We start from the raw sequence: 21,021 nt of genomic DNA, 5'->3' as shown, positions 1-21,021 counted from the left end.
GGAGGAAAGGAAGGGAGGCAGGCGAGCCCGCGAAAACCTGCGGGAGCGCGCGCGACGGGCTGCGCTGAGACACAATGGCTGCCACAAAAACAGGGAAGATATCGACTAATTCTAACCTGAAAAGGATAAAAACAGGCTCGGTTCGGTTTTAACGACACAAAGGAGCTCTCACACGGTCTGGGTTCCTGTTTCTGTGCTGTTACTTTGTTGGAAAGGCGGAAACGCATCGAACCTCAACAACAACAAAGGATTATCATGTAAAAACACATGGGTTCCAGGAACTTTGTGTGTTCAATGAACAACACATTCAGAAATTCCACCACAATTATTAAAGTAAATACAATATTTTAGTTTCAATCAAGTGATGAGTCTTTTGTCTTTTTCTAGAGAAAGAGTAAGTATCTGGAAGAAATATTTAGCATGCTACGTTACATTTGTTGTGGGAATTTGGATATTCCGACATTTTAGTAAAAAGAATCAACTGGAACACCTCACTTAAGTCAAACCTCCTACTTTCAAATTCTGACAATTTGTCAAACTCCAGCTTTAAGTTCCAAAATGGCCGTTGTTACTGTTGTTGCAACAACAACAGTAAGCTGCGATGAAAGCATGTTTATTTTACGAGAAATACTTGTGAAAGTGGGTTTATAATGAATGTCAACTAAGATAGCAAGGCTAGGAAAAACTTTTAACGAAATTAAATATAGTGAGGGAGAGGGAAGTATGCCAGGTACGCTAGCTTGACTCTGACAAACGTAAGATTTAGGTGTGCTGTGGAATTCGGTGTGTTTTGGGTTCAGTAAGAAAAAGACGACCTAAACGCCAAATCTCTGATATGACAGGAGGTGTTCAAATGAGCTAATCAACCACAGCGATCACTTATCAATAATCTCAAAGTAAACATCAAACTAACGGATTGAATGTTCTGTTTGTGTGGAAAATGTTTGAAAGTTTTTTTGGTGATGAATCCTCATCTGGTGGCGTTGCTGACAGTTGCTACGGCAACGAGTCTGTTTGGCATTACTGGCTATGGATGGCAAGTAAAAGAATCGTCTTTTTGCCCTCCATTGTGTGCATGCCATTCTTCAAAATCCATCCATTTTCTAACACCCTTGTCCCTCAGTGGGGTCGGGAGGGTTGCTGGTTCCTCTCCAGCTAACGTTCCAGGCGAGAGGCGGGGTCACCTGGACAGGTCGCCAGTCTGTCGTAGGGCAACACAGAGACACACAACCACACACACACACTCACACCTAGGGGCAATTTGGAGAGGCCAATTAACCTGACAGTCATGTTTTTGGACTGTGGGAGGAAACCGGAGTACCAGGAGAAAACCCACCATGCACAGGGAGAACATGGAGACTCCATGCAGAAAGACCGGGGCCGGGAATCGAACCCAGAACCTTCTTGCTGCAAGGCAACAGCTCTACCAACTGCGCCACTGTGCAGCCCTCTTCAAAATCCACATAAAAAAAAAAATCGTAGATGGAAATATGGCTAGTGGTTCTCTGGAGTCTGAAAACCTTTCATATGGATTTCCAGTTTTTTTTGTAAACTTTTCATGAATTTCTTTAGATGGGGGATGATGTGATTTTTCTTTGCCTTTCATGTTGTCATGAAGTAAAAATGTTTATTTTTTATTTTCTTGAACACAGCTAATTCACAGTTTAAGATGTGACACGACTTGTTTAATGAAGCTTGTTTTCCTCCATGTGAATATTTTTTGATTGACATGGCTGTGAAAGGAAGAGATGGGCGTGTCACAGAAACACGCGACTGGACAGCAGCAAAAAACGAACAAACACCGGAGTGACAACAGTTCAAAGCGTTTTCTTTTTCGTTCCCTGAAGGAGTCAGAACTGAAACAACACGCGGACGGATCCAGCCTGTGTTTACATGCAGGCCACCAGTTAACTGATGATTTCTTTTAGATGCTTGCAGGGATGTTGGGTTTTTTTCAATCGTCTGCACGTGCAAATGAGTATTTAAGGTGAGACAAAAGGGAGGTGAGATCCTGCAGCTCTGGAGGCCATCAGCATGTTCCTCATTGTCTTGTTCCTGTCTGTGGCTCGCCCCCTCCCCACCAGGCCAATGAACCCAGGGACTCCAGAGCAGCGAGGTTGTAAACAGCCTCTCCAGTGAAGAATTTCAGGGCGGGGCTAAAAGGCAGCCCCCCCCCCCCCCCCTCTCCACCATCTTTCTCCCCCTTTTCCTCACCCAGGCTCGTGCACAGGCTGGCCCTGCACCGGCTCCTTTGTTGAAGCTGCATGTTAACCCTTTAAAGTGCAAAGTGGTGAGAGTGGGTGTCTCAGTGCATTTGCATTACAAATGATCACAAGTCTACATAAAAAACACTAAACAATTTTGCTATTGTGGTGTCTCTACTAAATAAGTTAAATTAAGGCCGTTTTCACAACCGATGGGTTTTGATTGGGACCAAAACTATAACATTTGTTCCATTTCCAGCTGCTGTGGGTTTGTTTTCCACTGCAACCAAACCCTTCGAAAAACCTGTTCCCCTCCTCGCCTGTGGGGGCGCTGCACCAAGAACCACTGAAGGAAACAGCATAAAAACCTCTGATGAAGACACTTGGCACAACTTCTTTCTTCACAAAATGCAAACAAAAATGGAGTAGGATCAGATTCTTCTTTAGTTTAGCGTAAGGCTAGCATGTTTGTTGTTGTTGTATTTACCCAGAATGCCCTGTGGTCTACTTTCTGCTTTTGGAACGGTTTCCAGTATCACATATGGATATCACTTCAGCTGAAGCAAAACCTGGGTTTGTAGGTTTGTAGCCATTTTGAAAAATGTTTTTCCGCTGCACCAAAATGTGATCAACCACCGGATGGTGTTACTGGGGAAATGAAGAAGAAGAAAGAGGAAGTGGTAGGAGGACGAAGGCGCACCATGTTCTTCAAATGTCTGATCACATATACAAATATATTAATGGGTGATTTTAATTTAGTTTTTTATGTAGTTTTATTTTCGTAATTCCAATTTGTGTGAACGCAGCTACTAACTTTCCATTTAATTACGAAAATTAATTTGCTTAATGGAAACGTGTCAATTTTGGGGAAATAAATCTAGTTTTTCAATAAAACGTTTTTGCTCTAGAACGAGTTTGTTTGATTTTTCAGCTGTATTGAAATGAGATCAACAACCAGATGTTACTACTGGCAAAAAGACAAAGGAGACGACAGGAAGTGGTAGGAGGACAATGACACAACATGCTTTTAGTTTCTTACCACGCGAACGAACGTATTCATTTGTAATTCAAATTTTGTTTCTTATGTAATAGTGGTAATTCCAATTTGAGCCGTTATATGGTCAATGGAAACGTTTCAAATTCGAATTATGAAAATAAATTTGCTTGGTGGAAACCAGAAAATTTAGAAAAAGAAAATTCATGTTTGATAAAACGCTGCAGTTGTTTTATCGGCTGAATCAAATTATACTTTTGGCGAAAAAACAAAGACATTAGCAAAATATGGACAAAGATTTGTGTACGCTTGTACGTGTGAAACAAGAAGCTTGAAGCAGAATCTGGGTGACGTGAGTTCAATCTGGCTTCCAGGTTCACTGAGGTTGTGGAGTAGAAAAAAAAAAAAGGGGGTGAAAAAGAGGAAAACACATGAACGGTCGTCCATAAAACCCAGTCTCCAGGCAGAAAACACTCCCAGATTTGTGCAGGAGGAAATCAGACTGAGCTCAGCTGTTTCAGGGAGTCGGGAGGAAAAATCCTGCGGCCCGTTTTCAACCCAAACCCACGAAACCTCAAAGCCACACCTGGTTCTGAACACAAAAAGTCAAAGAAGTGTTTGTTAGCGTGGGCTAAACGGGCGCACAAGAAATCCTCAGGACTCGGTGTGAAAACAGGTGAACTGGGAGGAACTGAGGTCATTATTAAAACCAGACATGGAAAAATAAGATCTGAGCACGTTTTTAGAAAGTTAATGCACTTTTTGAAAGGTTATGTTAAAAAATAAATAGCGTATTTCGGAATAAAATTTGTAAAAACGTTTGAATATCAAAGCAAATACAAAAAAATGTCCAACTTTGGATGTTTTCACTGAAGAAAAAACTAAATTTTTGACAAATTTCAGCTGAGACAGAAATAAAAATGTTTTTAAATGTCTGATAATGGTGACATGTTCATTCAGTACAGAGTTAAATCACCTTAATTCAGTTTGGTTTGGTGGAAGATATTAAAAAATAACTACAGTAAAAAATTCATTCCTCTTAGAAACAGTCAATTATTGTAGAATGGGTGAGAAATTAGTCACTTTTATTTGTTTACTTACATAATTTTGAGAAAATATGACATGGTTAAAATATATATATATATATACATATATATATATACTGTATAGCTCAATAGGTAAGTCACCAGTCTTCCACTCGGGAGACCCGGGTTCGATTGAGCTGTCAGTGTGGGTCCTTAGGCAAGACCCTTGGAGCTATATAGCCTACCTCATACCATGAGACACAAATAAGCACGACATGCCGGCTCAGACGTCGCCCGGTGCTCTGGGGAACCAGAGCACCCTGATGAAAAGTGGGCTACTGGAACAAGACGGAAATGGGCGAGAGGTGAAAACATGGATCTGTTGGAATGCTACTGCTAACAGCTACTGCTAGTAGCTCAGTGTTCCAACATCCGCAAACGGCAACTGCTGTCACAACTTGAGATTGACGAGGTACGACACAAGTGCTACGGGAAGGAGCCAGGATGCCAGGTCAGAAGGGAGTCAACTACAACTCCCCACCCAGAGACTGGGTATGTAGCCCCAGTAATGAACGAACCATCTGAGCTGAACGAGGCAGCAACTGACCTGAGAGAGAATCATGGCCCGAATGAACACCAGACGACCCCGACACCAATTACAACGGCTGAGTGAAGTACCATCAGAAAGTCTCATTGAAGATGTGAATGCAGCATTGAGAACGATCCCTACCAACACCATAACAGAAACCAATGAGCTGATATACAACTCAGCATCAGTGATCCTTGAGATGCTTGGTTATAAGAGCAACCATGAGACCCAATACCCACCATGGAAAAGACGGTTAGAGGCTAACAGTTTGGGGGTGACTGTCTGCCCCGAGGGCCCCGATGACCACAGGCACCACTGTGGTCTTCACCTTCCAGGTCTTTTCCAGTTCCTCCCTGAGGCCCTGGTATTTCTCTAGTTGCTCCTTTTTCCTGATGTTGTAGTCACTTGGTATTGCTACATCCACCACAACGGCAACCTCTGTTCTTTATCCATTTATATATATAAAAATATAAAAATATTTAAAAAAAAACAATTCTTTCACAGCTCTTAGATTTCAAACAACCCAGAAAAAAGCAGTAAAGAATAAATGGAAACAAATTAAATTAAATTAAAAATGAATAATGTTTTCATTAAACCCACCAGTATTTATAGAGATAAAATGGAAAAATATTTAACACTGTTACATTTTTTTCTAAGAATTATCGTGAAATAAACGCTTCGTTCAAAAGATGAGATTATTTGTCAGAGACATTGTTAAATTTTCCAAAAATCTCGGTAAATTTGTCATTCATTAAAAAGACATTGTTAAATGAACGATTTCTGTTTTAGGAAACATTTTGAAATAAACAGCTTTGCTCAAAAACCATCTAAACTTTTGTCAGATTTGAAACAACTGCTTCGTAAAAGTCTTTGAAGATTTTTCACTTAACAACGTCATGAAACAAACACCTTGAAATAAAGTATTTTAAGATTTCTGTTACAGGGACGTCGTTGAAAGACTTTCGATTTTTGCCAAAGAAACATAGTTAAACAAACACTATAATCAAAAATTTAAAAAAAATAGTTGCCAGAAGCATCGTGAGACAAACTGTTCAACAGTCTTCAGGTTTTTGTTAATCCGTCTGACGGCGGTGAAATCATGAAGCTCCGTGATTTAAAGTGCACAGATCTGTTTCCCCTCCTTCAGGTTTGGCTGAACATCACACACCACTTTACATATCTTCAGGGTCAAAGGTCGATCCTCCTTCCAGATTTCCAAGAAGTGGAAGTGGAGGAGCTGCCGGCAGACCGACTGCGTTCAACCTGAACATGTTTCATGTTGGTCCAGCTGGACGTAGATTTAAAAATGCGTCTCATAAAACTCTGTTTTTAAACTCTTTAAATTGTTTTATCTACACAAATAAACACTTTGTGTTTATGTTCAGTGCAGAGTTGGTGATTCAGAATCAGAAAATCTAAAACATTTATATTTTCTTTAGTTGATATATTAAAAAAGTCCCAAATATCAAACTTGTTTTATTTCTTTCTGGGAATAACTTCTGAATAATTAAAAATATGTCACCCTTCTTGTTTCAGTAAATTGATTCCTACAGGTTCACCAACTCAAATTTAAGACCTTTTTAAGACCACCAACAATTAACTTTAAGACCTGCATCGTGACCGAAATGTTCAAATGAAGATTGTATATCCATATGTCTGTAAGAATGGAAATTTATGGTAATCCTGGTGAGATTGACAATATCAGCATTTCAACTACAAATGTGTGCGAAACTTTGTCAATATTCTGAAAAACACAATTTCTCAGTTCCGGTGTTTCCATTAAATGAGAAACAATTAAAATCACATGCGACTAAATTTGTTCACGCAAAATCAGACTGGTAGTAGTCCTGCTACTTCCTGTCAACTTCTTTGTCATTTCCACCAGTAGCAACATCTGGTGGTTAGTCATGTGACTCTGTGATATGAAAAGTGTTTCCACTGCATTTTTGCATTATATGATAATTCTGATACCTTCTGACCACTAAGGGACAAGTGTGTGTAGAAAATGGATAGGTGGATGTTTTCACAAACAGAAGTTTCTGATTCATGATAAATGCAGAAGAGTTAGCTAGCAAGGCTATATTAGCAGCTAGTTAGCGGTTAGCATTGAGTCACAGAATTAAGATGTTTACGCTCAACTCAAATTCTTGACTGACAATAAAGTCCTGTGAGAAAAAAAAACTAGACGGAATATATGGGATCAAATAGTTGTGGCACAACAAAACTGTGGCACAAATACGCCACTAAATGTTGCTTTAAACATGCCAAACCCATAGGGGGCAGTGTAGCGCGAAGCTAAAACCTGTCAGCCAATCAGAATCCTTCAAAACAACCGTGACTTCCTGTTCAGAACTCAAAACGGCGCAAGAAAGTTCATTTGTATAGATACATATATGTGTTTAGGTACTTTTAAGTGCCGTATTAGAATATAAATTAAAAAATAAAACATCTGGCTACATCTGGGCTATGCTAACAAGAAAACCAAATTGGTTGTTAGTAATGGTCCAGCGGTTTTTGCCCGAACAAATTAAATAAAATGTAATAAATAAACCATAATGGTTCCCAAAGAACAGCTGAAACAAAGTATCTGAAACTCACAACATTAATGATAAAAACATATAAGTTACATGTTTAAAGTCACACATGAAACCGTTTCATACGACTTGATTTGTCTAAAATGTGTGTTGGAATATAATTTGAGGTGTTTCTGGTTGCTACGGTGTTTCTGGTTGCTACGGTGTTTCTGGTTGCTACGGTAACCACCAACCGTCAGGAGAAACAGCAAATAAAAGTCAGTGGCAGAAAAACTTGACTAAAAAAAAATTAATAAATGAGTTTTGATGAAAGAACCTTTTAGATGTATAAATATGGATTTTATAGAAGCATTTTTTTAAAGAACAGCATCTCAAACTTATAAACTTTAATCTGTTAACGTCCAGAGAGCAGCTTGGGGGCCTTTTGGGGCCTCTGGCCCTCAAATATAGATCAAATATAGATCAAATATAGACTGATTCAGACCTGTTTATTAAACAAAACCTTAATAATCAGGTTATTTTTCATCAGGGTAAAATTATTTTTTTACAATGGAAAATGTTACACAAACCACAAAGTATTTTACAACCAAACTTTAACAACGTTTTTACTAACTTTTTCTGGAAATCAGCAACCAAATCAGCTTTTATTTAATTTATTAAATTCAGTTAAATATAGCAAACATTTTGAAAGAAAATGAGCCGAATCCTGATGTTATAAAAGCCTAAAACAATTTGTAAACGTGACGAATCCTTATGAAGTTTTGGTTCTAATGAATAACATCCCATTCCTACTGAAAAATGAAACATTTTATTTGCTTAATTTTAGTTTTATTTGGTACTTTTGACTCTACAATTTTGGCCTAAATGACAAAATTTACTCTGGGAGGAACTTGAGAGACTGAAAGTTCAATTTGAAGTTCAGTTTCTGAAATTATTTCCAAAATATGATGTTTAAACTAGGACAGTTTTTGGTTTTGAGTGTTTTAGTTAAATGAAAATTCTCGATTTGAATTCTAATATTTAGTTTTGACTTTTCATTCAGTTGTTAAATTTGACACTTTGTTAAGTAATTAATTTACTGAGGTAAATAAACGGCCATAAATCTCAGATAAAATGCTGGAAATGTTTCGTTAATTTTAATTTGGTTCCTGAGTTCAGTTTTATTTTAGATATTTAGTTTCAGTTCGTTTCAAACTTTTGAATTAATAGTTTCACAATTTAATCTGCAGCTTTTTAGTTTATTTTCATTATAGATTTTAATTTCAGGCTCAGTTTTCTGTTAAAACATTTTATGTGATTAATGTTACAATAATCTGGAGTTAAATTTGATTTTAGTTTTAATTTCTGGTTTTTTCCTGAACTTTTCCCCCGTTGTTGAGTTTGAACGTTTTGTTTCATACTTTATTTTCTAAGTTTTAGTTTAAAAGTTTAATTTAACCAAATTAAAAACAAATTAACTGGTTCTAATTTTCTGTCAGTGAGTTTTTACAAAACCAGCAGCTGAAATTAAAAATATATCTTTTAACTTTCAGGATTTTTAAAGGTTCAAAAAAATCTTCCGACAGGAAATGAATTGAATAAAAACATCATTAAAAAAACAAATTTAAACAGGAAAAAACGGAAAAAGAAAGTAACAGTTTATTCTGTTATTACAATTAACTGTTTAATATATTCACACATCTAGCAACAATTTGAACATTAAACACAAACATTTTGAATTAGAAGCTAATTCTTCTACATTCATGAATTGTTTGACAGAAATTGTGACATTTTTAAAATGTTCGTTTTACTTCTTTAGCCTAAAAAATGATTTAGATTTTTTTGTTGTTTTATGAAGGTAAAAATGTTTTTATTTTAATTAATAACATTGCTTTAAATTTCAGTTTTTCCAGCTGAAATGCTTTTTTTCCACCTTCTTCTTCTGCTTTACTAATTAATTACCAATAAATTGATCAGTTTGGATCATTTTCATTATACAAATGTTGGCAAATTTTTAGAACTTGGGTTCAAATAAGAAGCTAATTTTAGTGTAATTTCTTCTAAAAAAATTCAACAATTCTACTTCTTTTAAATTGTACACATTGAAAATAGTTAATTTGTTTTCTAAAATGTTATTTTTTAATGTTTAAGCTGCTGTTTTATTTCTAGAAACATGAGAGTACGTTTTCAGAAAGCAGAAAAACGGATTCGGTTTGAGGAAAATGTGAACCAATGATGCTAATTGACTCGTTAAAGTGTTTAAATGTCGTTATTCTGCAGCAGAAACTTTCCTCCTCCTCGTGTTGGGAGTCCGAAGCGACTCGGAGCCAGCAGTCGCTCCCGAATCCTCGGAAGAGAGAGCCCAGTTTGCTTTCCAGGAACTCTGCGTGGGAAACCTGGACGTATTCCAGACGGTTTATATCAGCCGCCTGACAGCAGCAGGAGGAACTTTAGGCTAAATCAGGATCTGGTTTTTATTTCTTAAAACGGTTTCTGGACGCCACAGGCGGAAAAAAGGGAGGAAACTTTTTCAGTTTCTGCTCCACAAACCTGAAGTCTTGTTAAACGGACAGTCCAAAGATTTTACTCAAGTAAAATTACTTCAACGTATTCTTACTCAAGCAAAAGTGAAAGTAGCTTAAGAAATTATTTACGAGTAAGAAAGTATTTGATAAAAAAGTCTACTTAGTCCCTTAGAGATGGGGAGAGAAGCTCGGTCATCCGGGAGGGACTCAGAGTAGAGCTGCTGCTCCTCCACGTCGAGAGGAGCCAGTTGAGGCTCGGGCATCTGGTCAGGATGCCTCCTGGACGCCTCCCTGGTGAGGAGTTCAGGTCCCACCGGGAGGAGGGGAGACCCAGGACACGCTGGAGGGATTACGTCTCTCGGCTGGCCTGGGAACGCCTTGGGATTCCTGGAGGAGCTGGAAGAGGCTGGGGAGGGAAGTCTGGGCCTCCCTTCTGAAGCTGCTGCCCCCGCGACCCGACCCCGGATAAGAGGAAGAAAATGGATGGATGGATGGATGGATGGAGTCTACTTGAGTAATGAGTAACTGATCAAATTATCATTTAATATTTAATATTACATAATCAGATGGATCAAAATATAAAATAAAGTGGGAATTTAAGTATTTTAAGAACCTAAATGACAATAATTCATATGAATAACAAAAGTAACAAACAGGCAAAAGAAAATGTTTCCAAATTAGTTTCTTCTTTCAATAAAAAAACTTATGAAACTTTAACAGAACTGCAGCTGTGAGTCTGTCTGGTGGATCTTTGGTTAAAACTTGTTTGTTTTTCATTCAGTGAGTAGAAAACCCAGAAATTTTAATCAATAAAGAGTAGAAATACTTTATAATTAAATTACTCAAGTAAAAGTAAAAAGTACAGCAAATAAAAAAAACACAAATTAAAGTAAATTTTTTCCAAAACGTTACTCAAAAAGTAATTTAGTAAATGCAGTTACTATCCAACTCTGACCACTTTTAAAACTTGGGATGTTTTCCCACCTGATAATCCGGTCGACTCGATTCGGGACCAAAACTGCAACAGGCGTCACATTTTCAGCTGCTGCAGTTAAAACCAACCAAACCCTGTGAGCAACCTGTTCCCCTCCTGGCCTGTGGGGGCGCTGCACCAGGAGCCACTGAATGAAACGACACAAAAACCTCTGAAGACACTGAGCGCAACTTCCTTCTTCACCAAATTTAAATAGAAACACTAGTCAGAATTCAACAGTTGCAGGATTTTTAAAAACCATGAGCCATTTTCCACGCTAGCTCTGGGCTAGTGGGTTTGTTTTGGTTGCATTTACCCAGAATGCCCTGCTCTGCAGTCCGCTTCCGGTGTCCGGTCTGCTTGGCATTCGAACCGCACCAGAGTTCACTCCAACCAAACCGAAACCAAGGATTTCTTGGACAGAAAACTTTTTATTAACCAGTTTCAATAATAAACTGTTAAAGGTTTCAGTTCAGTTAAATGTTTTCTGTCAACTTCATTATCATGCAACAAAGTTTTTCTATATGTAGGTAAAAAAAAAAATAGTGTAAAAGAAAACCAGAGTATCTGCTTATATATTTCATATTTTTCTTTTTTCTATTTTCTAACATGGCTTCTTGCTCTCTGCATCAATATGACCTTTAAAAATCTAAAAAAAATAAAAAGTTTTAGCTAAAAGCTCTCATTACAGTCACTGCACTGGATTTAAAAATATGTTCTACCTGTAAAACTGTTGGAAAAACCTCCAATTTAATAACCAAGTTTTATTTTGGAACACCAAAACAAACTGGTTTTAAGTTGTCTGTTGCTTTTTAAATCACATTCTATGTTACATTTTTAGGCTTAACCAGAAATATTCATCTGAAAAAGATGGAGGATTAAAAAAAAAAGAGCCGCCGTCCAAGTAAAACTCCTGATTTAAACTTAAATCTGGTTTATTTTAACACGTAATGAAAGTGGCCAAGTTTCAGCCTACAGTAAGTGAACGCAGCGCCAATCGATTGACCAATGGGCTGCTTGTTTTCATATCTCCATGGCAACAGCAGAACACAGCCCAACTGGACGAGTCTGCCGCTTGAGAACTTTTCTGTATTCACCAGCAGAAACAGACAAAAGCCACATATTTATGTCCAGAGGAAGTAAACTCAAATCAATGGAAGTGTTTGATTTGATTCTGGCAGCAGAGAAACGGAAAAACTGACTTCCAGAATGAGAAATCCTCGTTTTTGCTGCAGTTTGTCTCCACCTGCTGGCCGATCGTCTGCCACTGCAGCTCTCCGCCGTTTCTTTGTTTCCAGACAAAGCAGACGAAGCAAACGAGTAAAATTACCACTACAGTCAGCAGGGCTCCGTTAAATGTCAAGTAATTCATGTATTTTCCGTAAAATATAAATATTGATAAGAAAATAAACAGATGAATGAAACTTCTCAACATTTTTCCTACTTTTCTTCATCAGTTCTGGTGGAATATTTCAGTAGCAAAATCAAACGTTTATTTTATTTCTTCCTTTCTCTTGAGGTTCTGGGTTTCTTTACTGGATCTCCAGTTTGAGTTGCGTTGGTTTTCTCAGTCCTGAGCCACTTCCTGGTCTCGAGTTGTTGTCCGATCTGCGGTGTTTTGATGCCAAAGACGCGCCTCTCCACCTCCTGCACCTCGTCGAACAGATACCAGGCATCCACATCCAGCATGAAGGAGAAGAGCTGCAGCAGCCAGACGAAGGAGCGCGGCAGCGCGGGCTCCATGCTGGGGTAATGACTGGTGCACGACCTGCAGAGCAGACGAACACGTCTGGGTTCATAACAGGACGCCTCGTTAACGAGTCGCTGGCTGAGCGTAGACTCACCGGGGGTTGCAGGGTCGCAGCGGCGGATGCCAGTAGTTGAGGTTCAAGGGAGTCATGAATCCGTTACTCAGGGAGATGATTCCATCCAACTTGGTGTGGTGCAGACTGGGCCCGTCTGATCCGTCCTCGTCGCCCCAGCAGAACTGGAAGCTGGAGGGACTGACGTGATGGGCAACCGCCGGAAAAGAAGACAGCCTCTTTAAACACATCTGGACGTTCTCCGAGATTCCTGAAGAAACGACAGCGTCTCTTAGTATGTTTCCCAAATCCCAATAAATCCCTGCAGATGGATGGGTCCACAAAACTCAGCTGACTTCAATCGGGTTCGTCTCCGGTTCACTAATGAAGCCAAAACTGAGATGGATCAGGTTTGTTGGCAATCTTTTCTGCACCGCTCTCTCAAAACTTACTTCAGAAAGCTGTAGGTCTGAACTTTGACAAACAATGGGATGAATGGACAGATGAGAGGATGAACGGATGGAGTGAAAGGACAGACAATGGGATGAATGGGTACATGATGGGAGGAATGGTTGGACAATGGAGTGAACAGAAGGACGATGGGATCAACGGACGGACGAGAGGAAGAACGGACGGTTAAGGTTTTGAGGAGAATCGGTGATGAACGGTAACTTTGGGGGAGTCCAACCCTCACCGGAAACGAGTGGGACCTGCTGCGTACGAAGCTCTGACACCGGTCAGAACCTATCAAAGGTTTCCTGCTGTCCTGATCAACCAACCACCGTTCCCACCCTGTGTGTCGTGACCCTGACTGTTTTCATGCTCATTCGGATTCTTACTTCTCTTTTTTGTCACTAAAAGTCTGTCCCGCTTGTCCGTGAAGAACAGTTTCTGTCCTTTCCACTGTTTCCTGTGAAAAAAAGACAGAAATGACCGGCTGTTCAGCAAATGAAGTCATATAAACTTTAAGGTTGGAGGCCCTGATGTCTCACCTGGCGGCGTCCTGGTCCCTCCTCTGCTGGGCCTCCACCAAAGCAGCCTGAACCAGTTTGTACCACTTCCTGAAGCTGAACAGGTCTGCTGTGAACCAGAAACCAAGCAGAACACAAAAAACAGCTTAACTTGTAATTTTCATACCATTATGACTCAACCCAATGCATTGGGGATGCACAATATATTAGCACCTTGTTCGGGTGGAAATTATGCATTTTCTACTATTTTCCAGTATTTTACAGAAAAAAGACTGAAGAGGAGGAAAAGACAGAAGACAGAAAGACAGATGGATAAGACAGACAATGGACTGGATGGACAATAATCTGGATCTATTGATGCCACAACAATTAGATGAATTAGATAGGTGGACGGACAGATGAATGTATGAAAGGACAGGAAGACAGTGGAACCAAGAGATTGAAGAATGGGACGGACAGACGGTCAATAGGACGGACAGACGGTCAATGGGACGGACATTAACCGTCCATCCCATTTACGGTCAATGTCAATTGATAGTCCGTCTCAGATGTGAGGCGGACGGTCAATGGGACGGACAGACGGTCAATAGGATGGACAGACAGTCAATGGGACGGACAGACAGTCAATGGGATGGACAGACAGTCAATGGGACGGACGGTCAATGGGACGGACAGACGGTCAATAGGATGGACAGACAGTCAATGGGACGGACAGACGGTCAATAGGACGGACAGACGGTCAATAGGACGGACAGACGGTCAATGGGACGGACAGACGGTCAATGGGACGGACGGACAGTCAATGGGACGGACGGACAGTCAATGGGACGGACGGACAGTCAATGGGACGGACGGACAGTCAATGGGACGGGTGGACAGTCAATGGGATGGACGGACGGTCAATGGGATGGACGGACGGTCAATGGGACGGACGTGCGATGAGTTGGATGAATGAATGAATGAACAGACAGGTAAATAGACGGATGGACGGACCACCTGGTAGACAAATAAAACCTTTAAGATAAAACAGAAACATGGACGACCAACCTTTGTCGTCATGGGAATCAACCTTGTTCGATAAATCCCTGAAACACAAATAAAAGTCACAAAGGTGCAGCAGAGACTGTGAGGTCTCCATGGCAACAGCTCAGGTGTGTCAGGTTACCACTCAGTGCGATCGTCCAGGCCAAACATCACCTTTACGGTGACGATGACGAGGGCGGCGGCCTGCAGGTCGTACCGCGGCAGGACGAGACGCGACCCGCCGTCCAACGTGTGGCGCTTCTGATCGGCCATACCTGCGCGGTCCATCAGGACGCAGACCCACCTGTGCAGCTCGTCTGAGGACCAGAACATACAGGGGGGGTCGTTAGCGGTCCTGGTACCAGTCTGAGGGACTGACTCGGTCGAACAGGTTACCGGGCAGGTTAGCGTCGGTCAGGTAGCGCAGGCTGAGCGGCGCCGGGTGGAGCAATGCTTCTGGGACGATCGGAGGAAAAGCAGGGAGCTGCAGGAACTGGACCAGAACCTGCGCTTCTTTATGGACCGAGCGGTGAGACGGGATACTCTGCAGGAACAAGAGCCACCGTTAGCAGATAAAACGGGTCAAAAACAAGGAAAACCTATTCTCTACGTTTGGATCATTGGTTCTCTAACTTTCAAAAGGCAAGAATTTATATTCAGGGGTTGCAAATAACCGAGCCGTTCCTCAGCAGGTTGAAATATTAAAGCATTTTTAAGATGCTTAATGTTTAGACTACAGAACAAACACTTTGCTTATGGATTCAGGACACATTAAAGTTAAAATAAAAAAATATTTTATTAATCCCAAAGGGAAATTAATGTTATAAAACCCAGTTATTCCATAGACTCACAGACTAAAGCCAAGAAAAACCCGTTCAAAAGCCTAAATGTCCAGTAAATTATTACAACAGTGCATTTGAACAAATCGGAAATCATCATTATTAACTGGACATGTTATCATTAGCATGTTAAAATCAGAATTAGCGTGTAAAATTAGCTTTAGCATATTAAAATTAGCATGCTAAAATCAGAATTAGCATTTCAATTTGGACAGCGTTAGCATGCTAATGCTAACATGAGCCAAACATAGTGAAAAATTACGGTAGTTCCTTTTAGCACAATGACCAACCTCAACATGGAAAAGAAGAGCATCCGGACCACACAGCTTCATCTCTTCTGGAAGGTCCTCGTATGCCGTCACATACGGGACGTGACCTTCTTTTACCAGCCTGAAACCACAGACGGACGCTTAGGGGCAGCTAAAGTTTAAAGGATTAGAAATAAAACTGAAAATAGAAATGTTTATTTGATTTGACTGGAAGCCGCCGGCCTTTAGCGTCTGGTTTAACTTCAACACACGTGAAAATAATGGGCCGAATCCAGAGCCTTGGGGAACTCCGTTCCTCAATATTAAACTGTAATCTGCTAAATTAGAGCACAATATTTGAAAATGTATGTACAAAGTGCATAAAAAAGTTTTACTAAGCAATATTCATACTGATTTGTAAAGGGAGAAAACAAATACAGCTTGAAAGGAACTGAATAAATTTTTCTAAGTAATTTAGATCGAGAACAGTGACAATAAAAACCTGCATTTCACTGAAAGGCGTCGGTTTATGGAAAAATCTCGATAGTGAGATAAAACAATCTCAATCTCCTTCTGCTTTTAAAAGATAATTGAAAATTATTATGATGAAGCGACATGGCGTTGAATTAGTTGATGTTTTATTTCATGATTTCTTTTAGTTGTTCAATAAACTACTCTTGTTTATTATGGAATGAATTAAATAAAAACATAAAATGAAAATTAAATGGGCATTTAGCAAAAATATCCAAGTTTTTCCAGAATATTTTTGAGATTAACCGAATTTTTCCTTTAGTTTTCTAGCAAACTTTCGACTTTCCAAACCCTTCCCATGTTTTTTGGTGAAAATGTTCTCACCTTTTTGTCCCTCTAGAACATACTTAAGTCTTTTAAAGGTTTTAAAAAGTGAAAACATGACCATCCAGGTGTGTTTTGCTACCTGAGCAGGTCGCTAAGCGTCAGAGCTTCGCGGCTCCAGACCAGAGCCAGGTGGATCAGAGCCAGAGTCTTCTTCATGGTCATCAGGCTGCGGCTCCGTTTCCACGACGACGAGGTGCCGGCGCCGCTGTAGTCCGATCCCAGCCAATCACTGGAGCTCCCTGAGGGTCAAAGGAACATTTCAACCAATTGGAACAATCTAAAAAAAAATTAATATTTCACCAAATTCACCATGGATTGATTGATTGTACGTTTCTTTTTTAGCACCTGCATTAGAGCCAGCGGAGCTGCACAGAACCGACCCGGAGTCGGTGAAATTATCAGACAGAACCGATTCCGCGGCGCTGTCCAAGTCGGTGTCCGAGTCCAACGCTGCCTGATGGGAAAACATGGAGGAATTAACTTATGACTCATTTCAGCATTTTTACAAAGAGTAAAATTAGTTTAAGCAGCAAAATCACAATTAAAATGCGGATATTTTGATTTTAGCCCCGACCCTTTATAATAACCTAAGAAAAAGACTTTAAACTTTGTTAAAATTATAGAAAAATTGAAACGGCAAAAAATATTTACAGAGCAAATATTTTTAAAATATCAAAAATACAAACTATTTTTAAGCATTACTGAAAAAAAAAGTAAACTAAAATGATCAGAAATTACCTAAAAAAGAAAATTCTCTGAGCTAAAAATTACAGAAATAAAATCTATTAAAATCTTCCCAGAATAGAGTGAACATTAATAAGAAAAAAGTATTTTCTCTAAAATAAAAATACTTTTAAAATAACCAAAATGTAGATGAAAGTGTCAAAAAACAGCCAAAACAAATACATGAAATGGGTAAAAATGACAGAAACCTGAAAACATTAATCATATTTAATGAAAAAAACAAAAAACAAAGCTATAACAGTGATGAACAAAAGGAAACTGACCCCTCGGAACCTTAAATTCCTGATTGGGTTTCTGGTGTATCCCTGCTGGCTCTTCTGCAGATAAAGTCTCCACATCTGGCACAGAACGTCGTCCTGAAACCGAAAGCGTCAAACTAACAAAACGGGTTTTATCTGCTGATAACGGATCAATGGGAATGACGGGAGCGGACCTTAAACTGAGGAGTGACTCCCAATCTGAGGAGAGCGTCGGCCTGGTTCTGCAGGATGAACTGGAAACCTTCGCACAGCATCCAGACGTAACCGCGCTCTGAGGAACAACAAATTATTAAAACATCTGCTAATATGAACATTCCAGAAAACAGTGTCAAAAGACGTTTAGATACTTAATTATTCAGGTGTTAAAAGTTAAGTTTTGACACCAAACTTAAAATTTCTGGGAATTTCTTAAGTTAAAACTCTTAAATAAAAAAAAGTTTGATATGTGAAAAACAAACAGGAGGTTAAAACCGACCCGCCTTCCTGGTTCTGGATTTATTGCCGATCCGGGAAACTCTGTTGGAGTTGGAAGTGAACGACATGTCCACCACCTCTCTGGTTCTCTGAGGACATTTGGATAAAACACCAAAAACAAACAAACAAACAAACAAACAAAAATCACCACTTATACAGGAGACACGTTGAATGCACAACAGTGACACCTGCAGGACGGTTGGTGGTACTGCAGGGAGCACAAGCTCTATTTGAGTGGATCTAATTGTAGAAAAGAGTCTTAGGGAGATTGTTTGTAAATGGAAGAAAATTAAGAACAATTTTCTGCCAAAAGACTTAAATATTTTTTTTAGATCAATATCAAACATTTTCAAGGAACAAAACAAGAAAATGTGAGAGTTTGAAAAGTCCAAAATTTGCTAAAAAAACAAAAAAACAAACAAAACCTGAAAAAAATCTAGAAAAGAACACAAAAAAAAAGAAATCAAACATGTTCAACTTTTGGAATTAGAGTTAGAAAAGTCTTTTAAGTAAAAAATTTCCACTTTTGGAAATGTTTTGGGTTTAAACAGGCTACATTATTTTTGCTCTGGAAACTCAGTGAAGTCCTTGTTTTTTCACATTTCTGAGTTTTTTCTCTTTGTTTCAGTAATTTACTCCCTTTTTGTTCCATCCGTTTTGGCCCCAAACATTGTTAAAAGTCAAACTCTGTCAGATAAAGATCTGTTGGGGAGTTACCTCGATGACATTGTGGCAGGACCTGCAGTAGAAGCGGCCCTCGTCTGAGACGCCCCAGTCCACGGCTGCACACTGATTGCAGGGCTCCTTGAATCCGTCCTGAACCAGAGGAAACACAGGAGGACAGGTAAAGGTGACGCACCTGGCTGAGTCTCAGTGGGATCTGATTTTTATGCATTAAAAACGAGCCAAGCAAGAAAACAAAAAGTCTAACAAACAAACAAAACATAACAGCTTCTATTTACTCATGCTTAAAAGAATAAAGTGATAATATAAATAAATCTTTCCTTTTGCTGAGATAAAATCAGCTGGTTAAAATCCCAAAAACAGTTTGATCCTTATTTGAATAATACAGTTTTGCAGACAGCTGGAAGTTAGCAGTTAAAAACTATATTCGCCGATTATTAAATAAGATGCTGTCTTATCAGGATCAGTAATTAAAATATATTTATAGCACGTTTCAGAGTTTGTTAATCAGAAAACATGATTAAAAAACAGGTTTTGTTTACGGAGTTCGATGCAAATCGACTAGCTAACATTAATTTAACTCTTAAAAACAAAGACAAGCTGAAAGAAAGTTTAAAATAACTAAATAAATGTTGGAAAATGTTTCATAGAAAACAATACAGAATTTTATGGCAATAATTTTTAAAGCAGTATAATGATATAGTCGAACCATAATATTTGAACATATATGTTTTTTTAAGTTTGCTGAAAGTTAATAGTTAAAATCTATGTTCACCGATTATTTAAAAAAATGCTTTATATCCAGGATCAGTAAATAAAATCTCTATAGAATGTAAATTAGTTTGTTAATCAGAAGATAATAGAAAAAACACAGATTTTCTTAACGGAGTTTGGCGCAAATCAACTAGCTAACACCAACATTTACGTTTTCTGAGTGACATTTACACAAAAAATATTTAATTACTGATCAGTGCTTACCGTATCCTCTTCATCCATGGTTAAGGTTCAAATTTATCGGTTACGCATTGATTTTATCGGCTTTTGACGTCCGCAGTCGCTCTATCATGTGCAGCATAAGAGTAGTTCGGATTTCTTCTTCTTGTTTTCTTTCAGGCTGGAAGTTGCACTGCTGCCACCAGCAGTCCGATCCGCGAACTACAACACCCAACCGGTCAAATTAACTTTGGGACTTTCGTAACTTTTGAAACTTTTACGATCCTGAACCCGTCAAACTGAACGAACGCACAAGAACGTTCTCTTAAGACGTGTAAATTTCGTGAAAACCTTGGAGTTTTCACAAAGTTATACTCCCAGAAATTTTACACACAAGTCAATCTTTTATAATGTTGCATTTTAATGTGTTTATCAGCGTGTTAATGTCTGTGATGCTTTCTTTGCTCAAGTTTATGAGATTTTTTTGCTTCCTCAATCTAAAAGCGGATTTGGGTGAGATCAGAGATTATAAATAGAGCCGCCAGATGTTTCCGCTACATTCTCTTACATAACGTCACGACATGAGTTCCTTTTGTTTAAAATGCGTGTTTATTGTTGTTTTGTTTCAGTTTTTAATGTTTTATTTATTTATTTTTGATTAAATCACAGCCACCATGAACGGGTTCAGATTTCACGAGCAAACGCACAGCGCGAGCGCCTCATCAGACCGTCAAGTTCACGTGCGCACGAACAAAAAAAACCCCGCGGCCTTTCAAAATAAATGCATTTCTGAAACAATTTCCAACCGTATGAAGAAAATAAGATTTATTTCTGTTGACTTGTCTTATTTAATCCCTAATTAAACCTTGTTTTTGTATCTAGTTGAATGTTGTTAGATAAAACACGATGCTTCGCAAAACATAAAAAATCAAATAAAAATGTTTATTTGAGGTTCAAGATGTTCCATTAAATTAGCTCAAAAGCCATGAAAATTACATTATGCAGCTGATTTTAAGTGGTTAAATTTTATAGATCTAAAAAAAATAAAGATTAAATAAATTCAACAAGTAGCCTACTGGTGAAAGGCTGAAACTTTGTGACAATTACAAGCTCTTTAGCCACTTTTTCACCCGTTTTCAGAGGATTTCTTTTCTCTCTTCACATTACTGACCTATTCCAACATTCAGACATGAAAAAAGCTACTAAACTGAATGGGTCAAACTTTTTTTGTGTAATGTACCCAACTGAGCGCAAATATGTTAAACAGAGACTTTAAAAATGTGATTTTCTTCTTTTCCCCGTTGTTTGTAGCCACTCTGATGAATTCGTTTTGGTGTCCGCAAAGCATTACTCAAGACTTTG

At 38.9% G+C, this 21,021-nt stretch overlaps 1 protein-coding gene across 2 annotated transcripts; it reads right to left on the bottom strand.

The window, feature by feature from the left end:
- Window positions 1-11,580: 11,580 nt before the first annotated feature.
- On the bottom strand, window positions 11,581-19,952 carry taf1b (TATA box binding protein (Tbp)-associated factor, RNA polymerase I, B). Of its 2 annotated transcripts, none has more exons than XM_017302053.2 (15): window positions 19,705-19,952; window positions 18,760-18,858; window positions 18,044-18,131; window positions 17,742-17,839; window positions 17,572-17,664; window positions 16,910-17,018; window positions 16,644-16,803; window positions 15,749-15,848; window positions 15,016-15,163; window positions 14,762-14,936; window positions 14,644-14,681; window positions 13,618-13,702; window positions 13,465-13,535; window positions 12,668-12,896; window positions 11,581-12,591 (listed from the first exon to the last, which is right to left on the bottom strand). In XM_017302053.2, exons 1-15 carry the CDS (start codon window positions 19,720-19,722, stop codon window positions 12,321-12,323), a joined length of 1,782 nt encoding a protein of 593 aa, XP_017157542.2. In that variant the 5' UTR covers window positions 19,723-19,952; the 3' UTR covers window positions 11,581-12,320. The 2 variants fall into 2 exon arrangements, with proteins under 2 accessions (XP_017157542.2, XP_008395344.2); XM_008397122.3 differs by having other exon boundaries at window positions 13,618-13,705; window positions 19,705-19,947.
- Between the last annotated feature and the right edge of the window lie 1,069 nt (window positions 19,953-21,021).

Source organism: Poecilia reticulata, chromosome 21, assembly GCF_904066995.2.
Source record: "Poecilia reticulata chromosome 21, P_reticulata-male-v2, whole genome shotgun sequence".
Classification (NCBI taxonomy): Eukaryota; Metazoa; Chordata; class Actinopteri; order Cyprinodontiformes; family Poeciliidae; genus Poecilia; species Poecilia reticulata.
Note: the sequence above shows the minus strand (reverse complement) of the source record. Positions and strands in the feature narration are given on the sequence as shown.